Consider the following 22228-nt stretch of genomic DNA (forward strand, 5'->3'; position numbering starts at 1 on the left):
TTGTTTTATCATGTTAATTGTATTTCTTTTGCAAATAGACAGAATATATACGTATTTTATCCTCCTGCTTTCTAACAGTCATATCAGCAAACCATCCATACAAAACTGGAGAGAGAATATTTTCCTCTATGTTTTATGCATCATATAGCCATTGCTGTCCAGGGCTTGCAATGTCACACATTATTTATTACCACTACCTGACATTTTGCTGGCCTTTTTTAAGTTACAGGATCTGGGCACACTGAAATTATACCCAGTATTATACAAAATAACACCTGGGTGAAGGCAGAGTAGTGGTGTAGTGTTTTAGTGATCTGTAAAATGCAATATAAAATGCAATGCCACCTCAGAGATTTCTAAATTCACAATTTGTGGCAGGCCACTGTGGAAAAGATGCAAGTTTGGGGTGGTAACTTATGTTGGAATCACAAGATATGATTCTCCTATATTGCCTTCCAAGTAGTATGCCTAAGAATGGTTTTACCAAAGAGCAGGTCACCTGATCTTTCTCAGCCAAAGAATACTTGGTGCCACTGCAGAGAATTAAAGAAAGATTAACAATAGCATACCTTGAAAATATGCCCATAAAACAAGAAAACTTATAAAATCAGATATAACATATAGTGAAATAAATTACAAACAAGTATGGCGTCTCTCACTGATTTTGGATTTATGTATTTGTTTATGTACATTTTAAGATAACATGCAACTACAAGGCACAAATGGCTGTTAATACTTTCCAGCTATGAGATATCTTTGGCTTGATTCTCAGCTGTCGGGAGTCTCCGTCGCACCGGTAACGCACCCATGCCTGGGGATTTCCCGACGGCGTGGGACTGCCCATAATGGGAAATCCCATTGGTCGGCTGGCGGGACGGAGAGTCCCGCTGCCAGCGGGGGTGTGCTGCACCAGAAAATGTGTTTGGCGGGACGGAGAATCCCGCCCCTTGAGTGGTATTCTCCAGTCATCCAGCCACATGTTTCTCAGCAGTGGGAGGCGGCACGCTGTTCACTGGTGGCGGGATTCTCTGCTCCTGCCGCTGTCAGTAGGATGTCCCATTGAAGCTACCCCATGCCGCCGGGAAATCTGCAGGCGGGATGTGCTGTCAGCGGGACCAGAGAATCCCGCCGCCAGTGGGGCATCTTATCTAAATAGCCCTTATCTAAACAGGTTATTAGTACTTTTAGCATATCTTCAGTAGAGCAATTAATGTCAAGTATGATTTTTAGAATTAATTTCAATTTTCCTTCAGTAGTCAATGCCAGGATCACAGTGCAGGTTCACAAATTAGTCCCATTTCCATGATTTGCATGGAAATATCCTTCGTCACATATAACAATTGTCCACTGAAAAACGTAGTGGATCCCTGAGAGAGTCTGGAAAGTAGTATTTTTGGTGTAGAAAAGCCCTAACTCTACCAGTGGCAAAGTGACACCTGATGTAACCAAGTCCCAACCTATCGTTCAGTCATTTGGGCAGACTTCTTCCGAAGCTAGGAGGGGTACAAAAACTAAAATCACAATGGATTCAGGGTGGGCTGGCTAGATGGATACAGAACTGGCTTGGTTATAGAAGACAGAGAGTAGTGGTGGAAGGATCCCCAGAACCCTGTGACCCCACCTAACATTTTTGGACACTAAGGGCAATTTAGCACGGCCAATCCACCTGACCTGCACATCTTTGGATTGTGGGAGGAAACCGGAGCACCCGGAGGAAACCAACGCAGACAGGGGGAGAAAGTGCAAACTCCACACAGACAGTGACCCAAGACGGGAATCGAACCTGGGACCCTGAAGCTGTGAAGCAACTGTGCTACCACTGTGCTACCGTGCCCCCCAAATGGATGCATATGGCATGCTTGCCTTAATCAGTCGTGGCACTGAGAACAGGAGTTGGGAAATCATGTTGCAGCTATATAAAACTTTGGTTATGCCCTCTTTGGAATATTGCGTGCAGATCTGGTCACCACAGTATCAGAAGGACATGGAAGCTTTGGAGAGTGTGCAACAAAGGTTCACCAGTATGTTGCCTGGTCTCGAGGGTTGGCTATGAGGAGAGGTTGAATAAACTAGGATCGCTTTCACTGGAAAGACTGAGGGTGAGGGAATACCTGATAGAGGTCTACAAAATTATGAGAGGCATAGACAGGGTGTATAGTCAGAGGCTTTTTACAAGGGTGGAAGAGTCAATTACAAGGAGGACAGGTTCAAGGTGAGAGGGGGAAAGTTTAAGGGAGATGTGTGGGGTAACCTTTTCACGCAGAGTGGTGGGTGCCTGGAACGCACTGCCAGAGGATGTGGTGGAAGCAGGCACATTAGCAACATTTAAGAGGCATCTGGATGGGTACATGAATAGGGAGGAAAAAGAGGGATACGGGTCGAGTAAGGGCAGAAGGTTTTTTTTATAGTTAGGGCATCATGATCCGCACAGGCTTGGAGGGTTGAAGGGCCTTTGTTCTTTGGGAGTCCAATGAAAGGAGGGCCATTTTCTGAGCCATTGTTTTATGAATCTATTATAAGATGATTCAAGGCTGTTATATAACATCATTCACCTTTAAATGAGAGATCTGAGAATTTTGTGCGGATCCATTTGTAATGAACAATTAGGTGTCAGCATTTACCGACTTAACAATATTCTATTATGTCTTTGAAATGTGAAGTAGAGAAAATATCTATTTAGAAAATGCCATTTTAGTAGTTATATAGTGTTTGCTCACTGATGAAACTGCAAAATACAATTATATTTTGAAACTAGGATTGTATACTTCTAAAACTGACAATGCTGATGGAAAGTTTGTGATATTAAAATCAAGGATACACAACTGAAGGGCATTAATTAACAAGTATCTTGAGCATATATAAAGAGAGAGATCTGGGCCATTGGGTGATGGCTCGGAAGATGGAAGACACTGGATGTTGGCTCGGAGGATGGAAGGCATTTGTAATGATGCATTATGTCAATAAATGTAGTAAATATTGATGTCTGGTTTTCTACTTCATCTGGCTTCAGGATGAATTAACAGTCAATACTTAACCAAAGTCACAACTTTTATTTGATTGATGGTTTGATCTAGAAAGGCTCTCAGTGCTTGAATTGACAAATATACCACTATTTCCGTACAAAGCCAGTGGATTTCCCAATGGCATAACTCAGAGTGAATTGGAGGAGTATGCAAAAATTGTGAGGGATGCAGTGACAGACATTGAAGTAAATGATAGTGAATAGTGGGAAAATCATTTTGATTGATTCCTGGTTTGACTTTATGTCAATCAATCAGAAAATTTTGAACTATCTTGCTGCTACACACCTGAAATGCTATGCATGAGACTTTTAATATATTTCATTAAAGATATAAAACCATTTTAAATATTACTTTCTGACCTTGCAAAACAAAATACTGAATATCATTTGCTCGATCAGCTATGCATTTTTCAATGGCATCCTATGCTGTAATCACTGCAGTACCACATGGCCATCACACCTAACCTATCTATTTAAAACTTTCTTACATTGTCATCAGTAGCTGGCTTATCTATTATCACCTCTGGCAGAAGTCGTCCAATGGGTGACGTTGGAGTTGAAGGTCCACCGGCAAGTGAAACCACTCCATTGCAGTCCACTGTGCTGTGCATCTTCCCATTCACTGGAAGCACTGGTAGTATCCTGGAGGACCTACTGGTCTGACTAATGTTACTGCTGCGTCTCTCACCCTGCCTCCGTGGAATAAAGAGTGAGCCCCTTCTGCTTTCATTGTCTTCAAAAGTGCTGTGTTCATCATCAGCAAAATCATTTTCTGACCCTATATCTTTAGTCCGTCCTTTGAAACTGAAGATGCTGCTTCTGCTATTGCGCCTTGGAGAAAAGATGGATCCACGAATACTTAACAGTGACTGAAAAGGAATGAGAATATCTATCACTCAGTATCACTTAAATTTTGAACTGTGTAAGTCATTATAGGTTATGCAATTATTTACAGGTTTTCTGTATTCCCTATGCCAAAGAAGCAGTCCTCCACCATTTTAATCTGAATAAGAGTTTATACAAAATAATTGAAGGCAAAGATGAAGCAGTGCCGATGATATCTACAGCTAGATAATTTTCAATGTATGAACAATTTAAATGTACACAGATATCTAACAATTCCTTTTATGGCTGGCAGATCAAGTAAGCCGATTATGTCTGCCCTTTATAACACACTGTCAAACAAGAGTAGCCAAGCAGTTACATGTGGCGTGGGACTAACTGGTCAATTTTCCATAAATTGCCAAACAATTTTCTGTATTTAATTTGAATCTAATTTGGCCTACTTTCTTCTCCCTTGTCTGCTCTGTTTCTTTCTCCACCCCAAGAATTTTCAATCCTTTTACATCTGAGGCCCATAATTTCATGGACACTACCCCATCCCCAACGAACAAAGTACAAATGTTTCTGTATAAAATGTAGCTATGCAAATAAATATACTTATTTATTACATTTGTTTCACTTACCTAATTGCAAACATTGGATGCTCCTCAACTTTTCCACACTGGCCACGGTCTTTGTGCAGCAAATCGGCACAAGTGAGGCCATACAGGGAGCCCCGGACTGCAGCTGTGCTGCACCTCAATCAATGACTCACATCCTTGAAGACTGCCTCCTGACAAAATTCAGCAGAGGACTCGCAGAACTCCGTTCAGCTGCTGCGGAAGCTATTGCCTAGCTTGTGATTGCTGCACACGCTAAAAAAAACGAATTTCATGCAAAACTTGTTGCTGGTGTTGAGCAACAATCTCAATGCTGGAAATGTTTAGCTGTGCAGGCAGCATCTGGAAGGAGCCAGAAACAGGGTTTTCATTTCAAGTCAGTGACATTCTTCAGAATTAGTCAGCGATCTGAAATGTTAACTCTATCTCTCTTTCTACTGACACAATGCTTTTCAATTTTTCTAATTCCAATTTTACCTTTCCAGCATCTGCTGCATTTTGATTGCTTGTGGAAGAACACAACAATTCCTTTGCTCATCCCTCCAAAGAAAGGTTATACATTGGAACTTTACAGATGCAAATCAAAAGCAACATCAACATGTTGGGGGACATAAAGTTAGACAATTATGGGTAGTAATAGCTTCGTTGAGAATTTGGAGGCAGTTTTACCAGCACTTCGGGTTGGGGGCAGGGTCAATGGAAATGCCGATTCGGGGGAACCATAGATTTGAGCCAGGGAAGTGGGATGGAAATTTTCGGAGATGGGATGAGAAAGGAATTAGAACACTAAAAGATTTGTTTCTTGGGGGATTGAAGGTACTGGGAGCGAAGTATGGGCTGGAGCAAGGGGAAATATTTAGATACTTGCAGGTTTGAGACTTTGCCAGAAAGGAGATACAGAGCTTCCCAGTAGAGCCGGCTTCCACATTGCTGGAGGACAAGGGGACTGGAGAAGGGGGTAGTGTCGGCGTTTTACGGGGCTATTTTGGAAGAAGAGAAGGCACCGCTGAAAGGGATCAAGCCAAAGTGGGAGAAAGAGTTGCGAGAGGGTATGGAGGAGTGATTCTGGTAGGAGGTGCTTCGTATCCGAGGTTGGGGCTGATACAGCTGAAGGTGGTATATAGAGCACACCTCACAAGGGCGAGGATGGGCCGGCTCTTTGAGGGGGTAGAGGATGTGTGTGAACGTTGTGGGGGGGGGGGCACAAACCATGTTCATATGTTTAGGTCCTGTCCAAAGCTGGAGGATTACTGGAAGGTGGTTTTTAGGGTAATCTCTAAAGTGGTGCACGTGAAACTGGACCCGGGGCCTCGGGTGGCCATATTCGGGGTGTCGGACCAGCCGGGGTTGGAAACGCGGGCGGAGGCAGATGTTGTAGCCTTCGCTTCGTTGATCGCCCGAAGGCGGATCCTGTTGGGATGGAGATCAATCTCTCCACCCTGTGCTCTGGCGTGGCGGGGGGACCTGCTGCAATTCTTAACTCTTAAGAAGGTTAAGTTTGAACTGAGGGGAAGGATGGAGGGGTTCCACATTTCATGGGCATTAATCATTGTGCACTTTCAAGAATTGGATAACATCGAACATTGGCGGGGGGGTGTGGGGGCGGTCACTGAATGTGCTAATGGTGACTATGGGTGATTCCTGATTCCTTTTTGTTATTTATTTACGTTAACATGCGGGCTAATGTTTGGGGGTTTGGTGGGAGGATGGGATTGTTGTTATTGATATGCGGATTGACATTGTATTCGTTACCGATCATTGTTTATTGTTGGGTGTAAATTTGGGAGAAAATGTGAAAAAGGAGAAGAATAAAAATATTTTTTTTTAAAGTTAGAAAATTCTGAAATTAAAGAGATCTGCATTAAGAGTGAATCATTCATGTTGGTTAAACAAGTGACTTTCTATGGACGCCACTGATGATTAGACATCATTTCATCTACAGTATTGAGGGCTGCAGTCCGCCTCACCTCAGATAAACCTGGCATCCATTATTGCCTTGTATCCGTTCAAAACTATCATTCCCTGCCTTGAGCATAGTCCAATCACCACAATCACTGCAGATCAAGGTGCCACCCAGTTCCAAAAGTAAACACAACCCCTGGTAAATACCCCCTCACTTGCTTTACCTGCTCCTTCAAAGGCTACTGTCTGGCTCTGGCACACTAACATGCTACCATATGGTGCATACAGACAACAAGAATAGGAAAACATCCAACAGCTCTGCCACTGGTGTGCTTACCATTGCACATGCACAATCAGGAAAAACACAAAAGAAAGCAAAAAATAAATGAGGTGAACAGTTGGATTTTACTGGTGGCAGCATCAGAGGTGGAGGGCAAATTGCTGTTTGGATGATGGAAGTGCAGGTACAATTCAGTATTTTTGGTGGATCCCAAAGGGGGCTGCAGGCATCTAGGGAGCTGCAGAGCCCTAATTGAGAACCCATACTCCATCCTTTACCTTCAGCAGATAAAAAGATAGACCATTAGACACAACATTCACGAGGTGCCAGATACAACACTGACATTGTTGCATCATTATCAATTCACAATTTCATGCAAACATACAAAAGGGTGTTGTAATGAGTCCACAGCATGTTGCTCAACACAGGATGCACTATTCCAACAGTTTTCGGCCCAACAGATCAAGGATAGGTACAAGTATTGGGGTAATTTCAGGGTTGTTTTGAAATTTATTTTTTTAAACTGCAATTCTCCTAAAATCTAAAACAAGAATCTTTGTATATCGTCAGCAATGTATTACAACAACAACCTGTATTTATATAGAGCCTTTAACATAATTGTCTCTCTCTCGAGGTGCTTCACAGGTATATTCGAAGCCAGAACATTCAGTGTCTACAACTGATATTACTGGAAGGTAAAACTTTACATTTGTTTCTATTCCATTCCTTGATCCAAAAAGCAAATTTGTAACTATAGTAAAGTGCAATGTGGCATCAATGCAAGTCATGATGGTGTAGTTTGTGACTTTAATAGATTGGGGATGACTGAATACAAACCTATTTGCCTGTTCTGCTGATTTCGGCTTCTGAATTCATACAGCCAGAAGTAAGATGACTGACACATTGGCCAGGATTTTTATGGTCCCACGGTGTGTCTCCCCCATTTAAACTGCAGTTTACTTCAGCGAGGCCAGAATATCCCACCAGGTGGGAGGTCCTGGCCATTGTGATAAGAATTCTTTACATGCATCCGCATTATTTAAGAAGCACTACTTTGAGCACTGACAACCTTTCAACTATCTCCTCATTATCTTTACCCAATTACTCTACTACCTCCGTCTTTACAATGAGATTGGCAGCATTCTCTTTTTCAGTTTTGACAGATGCAAAGTACCATTGCATACCTCAGCCATGCCCTCTGCCCCCCTCCCCCATGCCCTGTCTCCCTTCTAGTCCCTAATCAGTGCCAAAATTCCTGAGACAATCCTTTTAATATACATAAGTCTAAAAAAGGCTTTTGTGTTCTTCTTTAAGTTGCCACCTAATCTATTCTTAAACACTTTTGATTCCCTCTCAATTCTCACTACTTTGTATTCAGCTTCGTTCTCCAATAAATTTTGAACCTAACACAAGCCTTCTTTTATGGATTCATTTTAATCACTATGGGCCATATTTTCATGCCTTCATTTGTACTGTACGAAGTCTTACAACACCAGGTTAAAGTCCAACAGGTTTGTTTCGATATCACTAGCTTTCGGAGCGCTGCTCCTTCCTCAGGTGAATGAAGAGGTCTGTTCCAGAAACACATATATAGACAAATTCAAAGACGCCAAACAATGCTTGGAATGCGAGCATTAGCAGGTGATTAAATCTTTACAGATCCAGATATGGGGTAACCCCAGGTTAAAGAGGTGTGAATTGTACCAAGCCAGGACAGTTGGTAGGATTTCGCAGGCCAGACGGTGGGGGATGAATGTAATGCGACATGAATCCCAGGTCCCGGTTGAGGCCGCACTCATGTGTGCGGAACTTGGCGATAAGTTTCTGCTCGGCGATTCTGCGTTGTCGCGGGTCCTGAAGGCCGCCTTGGAGAACGCTTACCCGGAGATCAGAGGCTGAATGCCCTTGACTGCTGAAGTGTTCCCTGACTGGAAGGGAACATTCCTGCCTGGTGATTGTTGCGCGATGTCCGTTCATTCGTTGTCGCAGCGTCTGCATGGTCTCGCCAATGTACCATACTTCGGGACATCCTTTCCTGCAGCGTATGAGGTAGACAACGTTGGCCGAGTCGCACGAGTATGTACCGCGTACCTGGTGGGTGGTGTTCTCACTTGTAATAGTGGTATCCATGTCGATGATCTGGCACGTCTTGCAGAGATTGCCATGACAGGGTTGTGTGGTGTCGAGGTCACTGTTCTGAAGACTGGGTAGTTTGCTGCAAACAATGGTTCGTTTGAGGTTGCGCGGTTGTTTGAAGGCAAGTAGTGGGGGTGTGGGGATGACCTTGGCAAGATGTTCATCGTCATCAATGACGTGTTGAAGGCGGTGAAGAAGATGACGTAGTTTCTCCGCTCCGGGGAAGTACTGGACGGCGAAGGGTATTCTGTCGGATGTGTCCCATGTTTGTCTTCTGAGGAGGTCGGTCCGGTTTTTCGCTGTGGCGCGTTGGAACTTCGATCGATGAGTCGAGTGCCATATCCCGTTCGTAGGAGGGCATCTTTCAACGTCTGTAGATGTCTGTTACGCTCCCCCTCGTCTGAGCAGATCCTGTGTATACGGAGCGCTTGTCCATAGGGGATGGCTTCTTTAATGTGTTTAGGGTGGAAGCTGGAGAAGTGGAGCATCATGAGGTTATCCGTGGGTTTGCGGTAAAGCGAAGTGCTGAGGTGACCGTCCTTGATGGAGACAAGTGTGTCCAAGAATGCAACTGATTTTGGAGAGTAGTCCATGGTGAGTCTGATGGTTGGATGGAACTTATTAATGTCATCGTGTAGTCGTTTCAGTGATTCTTCGCCGTGGGTCCAAAGGAAAAAAATGTCATCGATGTATCTGGTGTATAACATCGGTTGAAGGTCCTGTGCGGTGAGTAGGTCCTGTTCAAACTTGTGCATGAAGATGTTGGTGTATTGGGGTGCGAATTTGGTCCCCATGGCTGTTCCGTGTGCCTGGATGAAGAACTTGTTGTCGAAGGTGAAGACGTTGTGATCCAGAATGAAGCGGATGAGTTGCAGAATTGATCACAACGTCTTCACCTTCGACAACAAGTTCTTCATCCAGACGCACGGAACAGCCATGGGGACCAAATTCGCACCCCAATACGCCAACATCTTCATGCACAAGTTTGAACAGGACCTACTCACCGCACAGGACAATTCTGCAACTCATCCGCTTCATTCTGGATGAAGCTCGTGCCACCCCACACGAAAATAGCTTCGGTATGTACTGTTGGGTAAGATGTCAGATCACAATGTTGGGAAAGAGCCCACCTCGTGATTCCCGACAGAGATGAAAATCCAGCCTTATATCTTTAGTAATCCAGGAAGCTCTAGCTTCATATTTCTTCCTTTTCTCCTTATGGAAATGCACGTTGTCAGTTATCAGAACTACCTAGTCTTTGGAGGTTTCACATTGCTCATTTACTGTTTTATCTCCCAGTTTTAATTTTAACGCACCTCGGCCACTCTCCTCTGGTTGGTTTCATAACATTTGACTTTTCCTTATCCTTTTATATAACTACTGTTAGCCTCATGATAATATAATCACTATTCCCCAAAGTCTCCCCCTGCCCCCTCAAAACATAATCTATTTGCCCTACTTAAGTCACTGAAATAATTTGCAGACTAGTGGCTGCCAGAAGTTTAGGTAATCACCTTTCTTATTGAAATATGGGAGAAGTATCATTGATAATGACATAAATAATTTCTGGAACTCATTTCTCTTACCTGATGTGGGGAGGAATTTCTCTTTTCATAAGAAAGACAGTTACGATCAATGGAAAATCGAAAACCATTCCCTCTTCTTCCATTATCCTCTGATTCCGATTTGTGAATCTTTTCATCATTATCCTTTTCCTCGGCTTCTTGCTCGGTTTGTTTCCTTTTCTTCCTTCTGTTCCTTCTCTCCTTGGCACTCTTTGAACTGAGCTTTGATGTATCCGAGGAACTCTGCGACATTTCACAAAGTCCAATTCGTCCACTTCCATCCCCTGCCTCAGCTGCAGCAGCCTGTCCAATGGAAAGAACATCGCAACATTTTGAGATCCAATTTTCTTCCAATATTGCAAAGACACAAACTGAAAAAGTTAATAATATGCCGCAGGAAATTGGCATATTAAAAAGTAATCAATCAGATTGATCTAAATTTGAATTATTTCTAATCAATCAGTGTATCTTAATTAGAAGAATCAGGGAGAAGATAGATTAATACCTCTACTAAAATGTATGGAAAGCAAGTTCAAGATGAAACCTGTGTGGAATATAAGGAAAGTAGGAAGGAACTTCAGCAAGGAGTCAGGAGGGCTAGAAGGGGTCACGAAACGTCATTGGCAAATAGGGTTAAGGAAAATCCCAAGGCTTTTTACACGTACATAAAAAGCAAGAGGGTAGCCAGGGAAAGGGTTGGCCCACTGATGGATAGGCAAGGGAATCTATCTGTGGAGCCAGAGGAAATGGGCGAGGTACTAAATGAATACTTTGCATCAGTATTCACCAAAGAGAAGGAATTGGTAGATGTTGAGTCTGGAGAAGGGGGTGTAGATAGCCTGGGTCACATTGAGATCCAAAAAGACGAGGTGTTGGGTGTCTTAAAAAATATTAAGGTAGATAAGTCCCCAGGGCCTGATGGGATCTACCCCAGAATACTGAAGGAGGATGGAGAGGAAATTGCTGAGGCCTTGACAGAAATCTTTGGATCCTCACTGTCTTCAGGTGATGTCCCGGAGGACTGGAGAATAGCCAATGTTGTTCCTCTGTTTAAGAAGGGTAGCAAGGATAATCCAGGGAACTACAGGCCGGTGAGCCTTACGTCAGTGGTAGGGAAATTACTGGAGAGAATTCTTCGAGACAGGATCTACTCCAATTTGGAAACAAATGGACGTATTAGTGAGAGGCAGCATGGTTTTGTGAAAGGGAGGTCGTGTCTCACTAACTTGATAGAGTTTTTCGAGGAGGTCACAAAGATGATTGATGCAGGTAGGGCAGTGGATGTTGTCTATATGGACTTCAGTAAGGCCTTTGACAAGGTCCCTCATGGTAGACTAGTACAAAAGGTGAAGTCACACAGGATCAGGGGTGAGCTGGCATGGTGGATACAGAACTGGCTAGGTCATAGAAGGCAGAGAGTAGCAATGGAAGGATGCTTTTCTAATTGGAGGGCTGTGACCAGTGGTGTTCCACAGGGATCAGTGCTGGGACCTTTGCTGTTTGTAGTATATACAAATGATTTGGAGGAAAATATAACTGGTCTGATTAGTCAGTTTGCAGACGACACAAAGATTAGTGGAATTGCGGATAGCGATGAGGACTGTCAGAGGATACAGCAGGATTTAGATTGTTTGGAGACTTGGGAAGAGAGATGGCAGATGGAGTTTAATCCGGACAAATGTGAGGTAATGCATTTTGGAAGGTCTAATGCAGGTAGGGAATATACAGTGAATGGTAGAACCCTCAAGAGTATTGAAAGTCAGAGAGATCTAGGTGTACAGGTCCACAGGTCACTGAAAGGGGCAACACAGGTGGAGAAGGTAGTCAAGAAGGCATACGGCATGCTTGCCTTCATTGGCCGGGGCATTGAGTATAAGAATTGGCAAGTCATGTTGCAGCTGTATAGAACCCTAGTTAGGCCACACGTGGAGTATAGTGTTCAATTCTGGTCGCCACACTACCAGAAGGATGTGGAGGCTTTAGAGAGGGTGCAGAAGAGATTTACCAGAATGTTGCCTGGTATGGAGGGCATTAGCTATGAGAAGCATTTGAATAAACTCGGTTTGTTCTCACTGGAACGACGGAGGTTGAGGGGCGACCTGATAGAGGTCTACAAAATTATGAGGGGCATGGACAGAGTGGATAGTCAGAGGCTTTTCGCCAGGGTAGAGGGGTCAATTACTAGGGGGCATAGGTTTAAGATGAGAGGGGCAAGGTTTAGAGTAGATGTACGAGGCAAGTTTTTTTACACAGAGGGTAGTGGGTGCCTGGAACTCGCTACCGGAGGAGGTGGTGGAAGCAGGGACGATAGTGACATTTAAGGGGCATCTTGACAAATACATGAATATGATGGGAATAGAGGGATACGGACCCAGGAAGTGTAAAAGATTGCAGTTTAGTCGGGCAGCATGGTCGGCACGGGCTTGGAGGGCTGAAGGGCCTGTTCCTGTGCTGTACATTTCTTTGTTCTTTGAATGTCTTATCGGAACAATCTGATGAAATTGGAGTTTTATTTCCATTTTGAAAGGCATGGAGATGATCAAGAGGTGGTTGTTGAGCTACTCAACTGTAATAGGGCAGGGAAATTTCAAGCATGGAGGTTATGGATTTTCCAATAAAAAGAACGCGATGTATTGGGGTAGAAATGAACACATAACAGCCACAACATGGCAAAATTTCAGCAACCAACTTCTGGTGTCCTAAGGATGGCTGAAAACTGAGTTGAGTCATTTTTCAAGCATTCCTGCTGTCTGACTAAAACAGGTTTAAACTCCTTGCATGAGTACAAAAGTGGTCGTGGACTAAATTTCCATCTCCGATTGGAAGTGTGAATCAAATTTCAAAACACCATGGGTGGGATTCTCTGTCAGCGGGATCCTCCGCTTCGCCGGCAGCGCACTCACACCCACGGGTTTCCCGACGGTGTGAGAGTTGCCACAGTGGAAAATCGCATTGGCCGGCTGCTGGGGCGGAGGATCCCGTTGCTGGCGGCAGTGCGCTGCACCAGAAAACGGGTGCGGCAGGACGGAGAAACACGGCCCATGTTTTTTTTGCTGGAAAAACAAATTTCCTCTGCCAGATCAATCCTCCATAATTTCTGTGTGGCTTTCTCGCAGATCGTGAAGACCTTGGTTGCAAATCACAGACTCACTTCTTCTGAGATCAGGATTCCAATGCGGTGGACCACAGGAAAAGTTTCTTTCTTTTCACCCTGTTTTTGTCTGCAGGTGCAAATCTTTGAAGCCCTAAAACATGCTCCTTCTTGGAGAGTTTGTGACCACTGGGGGAAGTCTGCTGAAGTGTTTGCAACATTGTGAAAGGTAAGTGTAAAATATTTCCACACCTTCAAATGTCACTTATTAGATTCTGTATTGTAATGTAGGTGTATTTTAATACATTGATTCATCACAGGGCTTTGTCCTGCAAAGCTAACTTGATCCTTGCATAAATCACCACTGTGGACATGTTGGCATGCATTAAAGTACTAGTTTTCCCTTAAACATACCATAATGCTTTCAAAACATGGCAAAATGTGTTGGAAAACCACCCCTGTTTGTTTGACAATGGGATTTAAATGTACAGCCAGTTCTGACTGCTTTTGAAAAGTTAAAAAATAATGTCCAAGCACTCACTCATCTTTATTGATTGACTGGGAGTCTGCTTTGAGATGCAGAGGACACCTCCTGCTCCTTCAGCCTTTGGAGTGTGGATTTTAGCCTACTGATAGCTGTGACCATTGTGAATGCTTGGCTGAGTTCCAACCGCTCTGGGTCTGTTGAGACAGTTGTTCAGGGGAATGACTGGCAGTTTTACGAGTTTGTAAACATTCTCTGCCTTTGATGTGATTTTAGAGTGCATGGTTGTTTGTTTACACAACTTAATAGCCACTTAAAGTTTTAACATTTGTTTCCCGCAATGGTAAAGTTTTGTTTTGCAGTATGAATGGCGCGAGTTAAATGGGTTTTCTTAATTGTCTCAGGTTTCGTCTTTTTCCAACTGTATTTAAAATAATCCCCATTGCTTTGCATTACTTCTGTGCATTTCACATAATTGATACTGGCTGAGTGGAAGATATGTGGGGGCGTGGAGTTAACATGGGGAATCTGAGGAGACATGTAGGACAACATAGGGGATGGAGGGATGAGGGATAAGGTTTAAGGGTCTTTAAATGATGTTGGGAGCTGGTCTGTTGTCTCTGAGAGCTCAGGTGAGCCTTCTAACTAACCAGCCTTTGCACTCATACTCCATTGCGACTTGCAAATGCTTTACTCATTGGAGCGAAGGAGGGTGAGAGGTGACTTAATTGAGGTGTATAAGATGATGAGAGGGATAGATAGAATGAACGTTCAGCAACCTTTTCCTCGGGTGGATGTAGTTGTTACAAGGGGGCATAACTATAAGGTTCATGGTGGAAGACATAGGAGTGATGTCAGAGGTAGGTTCTTTACTCAGAGAGTGGTGGGGCGTGGAACGCAATCCTAGCTATGGTAGTGGGGTCGGACACTTCAGGAACTTTCAAGCGGTTATTGGATAGGCATATGGAGTGCACGAGAATGATTGGGGGGTAGGTTGATTTGATCTTAGTTTCAGACTACTTCGGCACATCGTGGGCCGATGGGCCTGTACTGTGCTGAACAGTTCTATGTTCTATGTTTTATGTTTCCAAGTCTTCGTTGAGAGGAGAAATTGCCAGATTTTTGTGTGGAGTTAAAAAAAATGTATGCTGAACGTACAATGTTTATTAAATAGACTGAGAGAGACCCACAATTAGTGATTGTAATGGTTTTGAACATATGTTAATTTAAAAAATATTATTGTTAGCTATTCAACCATCAAAGCCACAAGAGAGTTAGATACAGATTACTATAATTGTTATCATAATGCAATTTGGCAATTTTAGTACGTGTTATGGAATTGCAATTATGAAGATTCTACCTGAGCTTCTTCTTGATGTTTTTTAAGCTGTTCAAGCATCAGCTGAAATTCTGCCTCTTTCTCCACAGCTTCCTCTAATGTAGCCTGGTTTTGCTCGTCATAGGCCATGGCAACAACAGCCAGAATCAAATTGACCAAATAGAAAGATCCCAGGAAGATGACCAGCACAAAAAATATCATATATGTTTTGCCAGCAGCTCTCAGGGTCTGATAAAACAAAATGTTAGGTTCTCCCTTGTTTTTCTTAGGTGAGCCACTTTGACAAATTCGATATATTTATTAATCACAAAACTAGAATTAAGAAGGGTGCAAGGTAAATGATACAAAAACAGAGGAAAATCAGCTTTATAAGTAATTATCAATATAACATTCAATAATTAATAACTTTTTAACTGTAATAATCAATTCTCAAATATTTCAACACATTTAAATGATATTTCTGACACAATGATAGTGTCAGAAGAATATAAATGTCAAAACCAAACTTTTCCAGAACGTGGGAACTTTGGGGTAAGAATGTTAATGATGGTATTTGGAGACAAATATTTTAATAGATATGTTTTAACTATGTCACTTTCTGCAAGTGGCAAAAAAAATTTGCAAAAGGGTATGAAAAAACATTTTAAACAATTTGATTGGTTCAATTCTTTTACGGGTCTTTTTCGAGATTTTATTACAAATTACAGTCACCAAGTCTGATTAATTGCTAACAATCTAATAAAATATTGAGTATACCAGATAAGGTGGCACATAACGTTCTCTGAGGGGACCCGCAGCTAAGTCCGAGGTCAGGGAAGGACACACATAGAGTGAGTGGGTGGGAATAGGTAATGTCCGCAGCAATGGTATAGAGCATGCTTGTTCAACGCGCGGCCCGCAAGCCACCACCTGGCCTGCCAGGCTTCTCCATCTGACCTATCGACCCATGTTCAAAATGCCAGCAAGTTTTAATTTGAAGATTCTTCAAATAATTCCTCTTCCAATCAAAGTTCAGCACATTTGCTGTTGCTAGGATCACATGTGAGCTAATCAGCAGATGTTCGAAAAAACAGTTTCTGATTGGAGGAAAAGCTTTCTTCAGCCTGAGGCTGGGAAATATGGCGGACAGTAATGATGAATATGTTGGGAAGGGAGGGAGTTTCCAGGGTGTGGGGAAGTGTCAAAGAGGCTGTCGAACATGCGAAGTGGCTACTGAGCTAGGGGGAAAGTAGCTGCTGAGCGGAGGTGAAATTAGATGCTGAGCTAAGGAAAGTAGATGCTGAGTGGAGAGGAAAGCAGTTGCTGAGCCGAGTAGAAAGTAGATGCTGAGCGGAGGGGAAAGTAGATGCTGAGCGGAGAGGAAACCAGTTGATGAGCCGAGTAGAAAGTAGTTGCTGAGCGGAGGGGAAAGTAGCTGCTGAGCGGAGGGGAAAGTAGATGCTGAGCGGAGGGGAAAGTTGATGCTGAGCGGAGGGGAAAGTTGATGCTGAGTGGAGGGGAAAGTAGATTCTGAGTGGAGGGAAACGTAGATGCTGAACGGAGGGGAAAATAGATGCTGAATGGAGGGAAAAGTAGTTGCTGAGCAGAGGGGAAAGTAGATGCTAGCGGATGTAAAGTAGATGTTGAACGGAGGGAAAAGTGGATGCAAAACGACGGGTGAAAATAGATGCTGAATGGAGGGGAAAAGAGATGCTGAGTGGAGGGGAAAGCAGCTGCTGAGAGGAGGGGAAAGTAGCTGCTGAGTGGAGGGGAATGTAGATGCTGAGCGGAGGGGAAGGTAGATGCTGAGCGGAGGGGAAAGTAGATGCTGAGCGAGGGGAATGTAGTTGCTGAACGGAGGGGAAAGTAATTGCTGTGCGGAGGGGAAAGTAGTTGCTGTGCGGAGGGGAAAGTAGTTGCTGTGCGGAGGGGAAAGTAGTTGCTGAGCAGAGGGAAAAGTGGCTGCTGAGCAGAGGGAAAAGTAGTTGCTGAGCAGAGGGGAAAGTAGATGCTAGCGGAGGTAAAGTAGATGTTGAACGGAGGGAAAAGTGGATGCAAAACGACGGGTGAAAATAGATGCTGAATGGAGGGGAAAAGAGATGCTGAGTGGAGGGGAAAGCAGCTGCTGAGAGGAGGGGAAAGTAGCTGCTGAGTGGAGGGGAATGTAGATGCTGAGCGGAGGGGAAGGTAGATGCTGAGCGGAGGGGAAAGTAGATGCTGAGCGAGGGGAATGTAGTTGCTGAACGGAGGGGAAAGTAATTGCTGTGCGGAGGGGAAAGTAGTTGCTGTGCGGAGGGGAAAGTAGTTGCTGTGCGGAGGGGAAAGTAGTTGCTGAGCAGAGGGAAAAGTGGCTGCTGAGCAGAGGGAAAAGTAGTTGCTGAGCAGAGGGGAAAGTAGATGCTAGCGGAGGTAAAGTAGATGTTGAACGGAGGGAAAAGTGGATGCAAAACGACGGGTGAAAATAGATGCTGAATGGAGGGGAAAAGAGATGCTGAGTGGAGGGGAAAGCAGCTGCTGAGAGGAGGGGAAAGTAGCTGCTGAGTGGAGGGGAATGTAGATGCTGAGCGGAGGGGAAGGTAGATGCTGAGCGGAGGGGAAAGTAGATGCAGAGCGGAGGGGAATGTAGTTGCTGAACGGAGGGGAACGTAGTTGCTGTGCGGAGGGGAAAGTAGTTGCTGTACGGAGGGGAAAGTAGTTGCTGTGCGGAGGGGAAAGTAGTTGCTGAGCAGAGGGAAAAGTGGCTGCTGAGCAGAGGGAAAAGTGGCTGCTGAGCAGAGGGGAAAGTAGATGCCGAGCGGAGGTGAAAGTAGATGCTGAACGGAGGGGAAAGTAGTTGTTGAGTAGAGGGGAAAGTAGTTGCTGAGCAGAGGGGAAAGTAGTTGCTGAGCAGAGGGGAAAGTGTAGCCACCTAAAGTGGCCAACTCCCGATTTAAAATGGCGAACGGCAAAGGCTGATGGGAAAGTCAGCCAACAAGACAAAAACCAGCAGCTGCAGGTTTGCTGCGTATTTACCTCTGCAAAAACCAGACAACAACGATACCAGCGACCATCAGCATAACAAAGTAACAGCTATCTGCATACTGATGAGCAATCCCTGGGAACAATAAGTAACATTTTTGACACACAAAAATGCAAAGACTAAAGGGAAATTCAGCCAACACAGGCAAAAACGAGCAAGTGCAGAAATCCTGTGTATTGGAACTTGCAAAAACCAGACAGCACTGAAACCAGCAGCCATCTGCATAGTAATGAGCGATTCCCAGGCACAATTGAAACACTTAAGATCATAGATCATAGAATTAACAGTGCAGAAGGAGGCTATTCGGCCCATCGAGACTGCATCGGCTCTTGGAAAGAGCACCCTACCCAAGGTCAACACCTCCACCCTATTCCCATAACCCAGTAACCCCACCCAACACTAAGGGCAATTTTGGACACTAAGGGCAATTTATCATGGCCAATCCACCTAACATGCACATCTTTGGACTGTGGGAGGAAACCGGAGCACCCGGACGAAACCCACACACACACGGGGAGAATGCGCAGACTCCGCACAGACAGTGACCCAAGCCGGAATCGAACCTGGGACCCTGGAGCTGTGAAGCAATTGTGCTATCCACAATGCTACCGTGCTGCCCATGGTGAATAAGGCCAAGCAATACTCCTCGGTGTCAGCAGGAGCCAAGGCAAAGGAAGGCCAACGGACACTTAGGGACCGCCCAGCGATCAGGGAACCGCTCCAGTATTGGAGAAATCGATCCCAGTGATCGGAATGCAGTCCAATCACTTGGAACCAGGTACGGGGTCCGCCCCGAAGGGCGGGAAGCCCGTGGGGACTATAAAATAGAGTCCCCAAGTTCAAATCGTCCTTCTTGGCAGGGTCACTCAGCAACTCGAATCAACCCTTGAGAGTGAACTGTCTAAGCTGCCGCATCAACCAATTAAGTCTCCAGTCAACGCACGCTACGAGATAGGCGCTCCTAGCTACCACTCCATACCAGCTTTTGAATCCTGCAGACTCAGATCGAACGAAAGGCCATTTGTTCCCCTGACCTGGTGGGCCAATTCCGAAGCTAAGTATAGGCCTTTTAGTGATAGAGAATAATCTAGAAAGTAGAGTTTATGCATGAGTAGTGATTTACTGTGTATAATAAATGTGTTTTGACTTGAATCTTACTAATTGGTACGTTGAGTTATTGATCAGTACTTGAACTTGAACCTCGTGGCGGTATCATAAAGATACCTGGCGACTCTAGAGCAAAGGTTATAGAAACAGAGCAAATCAAGTAAACATACAATGGGCAACATTTAAGAGCCAACCAAAAGTTAGCAACAATAGACAATGGGAATTTGAGTGCCATTTGCCAAATGCAGTCCTGGTAGTTGATCTGATGAACATTTTCAGGAAGTCTAACGGCTGCTTCACATGAATGGCCAGGTCGTCAGCTCATTTTCAGGGGATATTGAATCCCCTATAATTGGACCCTAGCAAAGTGCATTTTGCACCCAATGAACAGTCAAGGCAGAGACCAATATTCCCATTATTATTTCATAACTATCCATTGACTATTCCACAGCAAGTCCTTATTTAAAGTTGTAGTTGCACTTCTGAAATTGTGACTCAAGGTGAAACCATTTTAAGCAAATCAGATTTTCCAATTAAAACATATCTAAAGACTGCAGGTACATGCTTTTAAATCCTTTTCATCAGAAAACAAGCCCCAAATATTCCAGTCACTGTATCGTCAAAAACGGAAGTACACCCGGAGAAGAAGTCCCTGCAGAAGTCCTGACACGCTGAACTAGATGGGAATTGCATGGGAAGTTTCAACTTCTGGTGGGCAATTCTCCTACCTCCCAGGACCTTGTGCAAATGCTTGCAACTCTGAACTACATTTAGTAGACATTGAACAGTTCTGATTTACTTACCTGTGGTATAAAGGACAAACTGACAAGAGGGAAAAAGATATTTAGGTCGAAAACAGAAACTGCCGAAAAGGGCCTGGCCAGAACTGATACTGGCTGTTTGCCAGACCATTCAAGTCAGCACAGAAGCTCATTATTGCTGAATGGAACTTTATGATTACCCAATTACAGTATTCAATACGTTAACACAAAAGGACGAAAGATCACGCTATGTGGCACAGTGGTTAGCACTGTTGCCTCATGGCACCGAGGACCCGGGTTCGATCCTGGCCCCAGGTCATTGTCAGTGTTGGGTTTGCACATTCACTCATGTCTGCGTGGGTCTCAACCCCACAACCCAAAAGATATACAGGGTAGGTGGATTGGCCACATTAAATTGCCTCTTAATTAGAAAAAAAAGACCATGCTATGAATATGTAACTAACTTTAAGACAGTAGAGATCAACTGTGCAGCAGGAAGAACGATAAACGAAGAGGCCATCAGACTAGATAATTGGCTAATAGTTGGTCAGACATGAGTATTTCAGAAGACAATGTAACTTGATTAAATCACCCTGGCTAAAACAGGAGTATTCCGTTTATCTCTATTAATGAGTGTAATCTTGATGAGACAATAGAACTCAGGCCAGGTGTGCATGTGTATCATGGCTCAGCACTAGCAGGACCTGGATAAAAGAAGGAACATCATAGCACATCGGCAGCGACCACCTAAGAGCAACCATCGAGGGAAAGGAGTCCTGAGCTTGGAGCTCAGAAACAAGAAGACATCCAAAACGAGCAATCATACCCTGGCCAGCCTCCTTCATGAGAGCAGGCAATACCTAGAGATCAGCTGTGAGTCTGAATCATATTCTACCTGATTGATATTGAAGATTGTAATACCCAAATAAAATAGAGTTTCAGCAGACAGTTTGTGTGTTTTTTGTGTTTGTCTAAGTCGAGCGAGCAGGGTCTCGGTCAACAAAGCGGAATAGTCCGTAGGGCAGCACGGTAGCATTGTGGATAGCACAATTGCTTCACAGCTCCAGGGTCCCAGGTTCGATTCTGGCTTGGGTCAGTGTCTGTGCAGAGTCTGCACATCCTCCCAGTGTGTGCGTGGGTTTCCTCCGGGTGCTCCGGTTTCCTCCCACAGTCCAAAGATGTGCAGATTAGGTGGATTGGCCATGATAAATTGCCCTTAGTGTCCAAAATTGCCCTTAGTGTTGGGTGGGGTTACTGGGATAGGGTTGAAGTGTTGCCCTTGGGTAGGGTGCTCTTTCCAAGAGCCGGTGCAGACTTGATGGGCCGAATGGCCTCCTTCTGCACTGTAAATTCTATGATAATCTATGATAGTCACCTAGGTAGTGTTAGACATAAAAACGTCTAACTCCTGTGTAATTCCAGAACGGAATTTACAGTGACCCATCGACTACCTCCCCACTTGACTCCCCTCCCCCAACCACCACCTGCCCCCCCGACCCCATTAACACCTGCCACATCACCAACCTATTACCAAACCCAGCTGCAATCTCATCCACCTATCAATTCACCCGCCATAAAAAGGGAGCATGTCGTGTCTTCCCCTCGACTCTGCTGCGACAGAGCTCACTGGCGGACGCTGCCCTCTGCATTTCTGTACAAGCCAGGCGTGAAGACCCGCAAGAAATGTGGAGAAGCATTGAATCAAGGGAAATCCAATGATAATTGCCATTCCTCAGAAGATCTGTGCTATTCAAACATTATACCCTGTAAGTTGAAATACCTTACTTTGCTAAATTCCTACATTGGTAAACAAAATAACTTTTAAAATAAAATTAATGCAAAAAGATATAAACTATGGTAACTTTATCTCTCACTTGCTGCGACCCTGCTTCCTGAACCTCCTGCTCGCCACACATCATACTCTTTGACCCTCCTGGTCACTGCGGGCCCTTCCTCTCGTTCACCCTCCAATTTGTGGTCTCTGCCGCTCTCTAACCCACCCTTTTACAGCTGATACTGAAACTTGCACCCTCTGCCACTTCCGGTCTCACCTTCTCACTGAAACTCCCAATCTCTTACCATCCCACTGGCTGCTTCCCGC

General features: G+C 44.4%; 1 protein-coding gene across 8 annotated transcripts in view; it reads right to left on the reverse strand.

Moving 5' to 3' along the window:
- Nucleotides 1-22228, reverse strand: part of scn1laa (sodium channel, voltage-gated, type I-like, alpha) — a 480246-nt gene that overhangs the window by 239277 nt on the left and 218741 nt on the right. For 6 of the 8 annotated variants that reach the window (XM_072473978.1, XM_072473931.1, XM_072473969.1 and 3 more), the window contains exons 10-12: nt 15283-15489; nt 10369-10650; nt 3511-3891 (exon numbers count right to left, since the gene is read on the reverse strand). In XM_072473978.1, the coding sequence (XP_072330079.1) occupies nt 3511-3891; nt 10369-10650; nt 15283-15489 (870 nt within the window). The remainder of the gene's footprint in view (nt 1-3510; nt 3892-10368; nt 10651-15282; nt 15490-22228) is intronic. The other 2 variants (XM_072473996.1, XM_072473987.1) reach the window with 1 other exon arrangement.

Source organism: Scyliorhinus torazame, chromosome 2 (genome assembly GCF_047496885.1).
Source record: "Scyliorhinus torazame isolate Kashiwa2021f chromosome 2, sScyTor2.1, whole genome shotgun sequence".
In the NCBI taxonomy this organism is placed as follows: domain Eukaryota; kingdom Metazoa; phylum Chordata; class Chondrichthyes; order Carcharhiniformes; family Scyliorhinidae; genus Scyliorhinus; species Scyliorhinus torazame.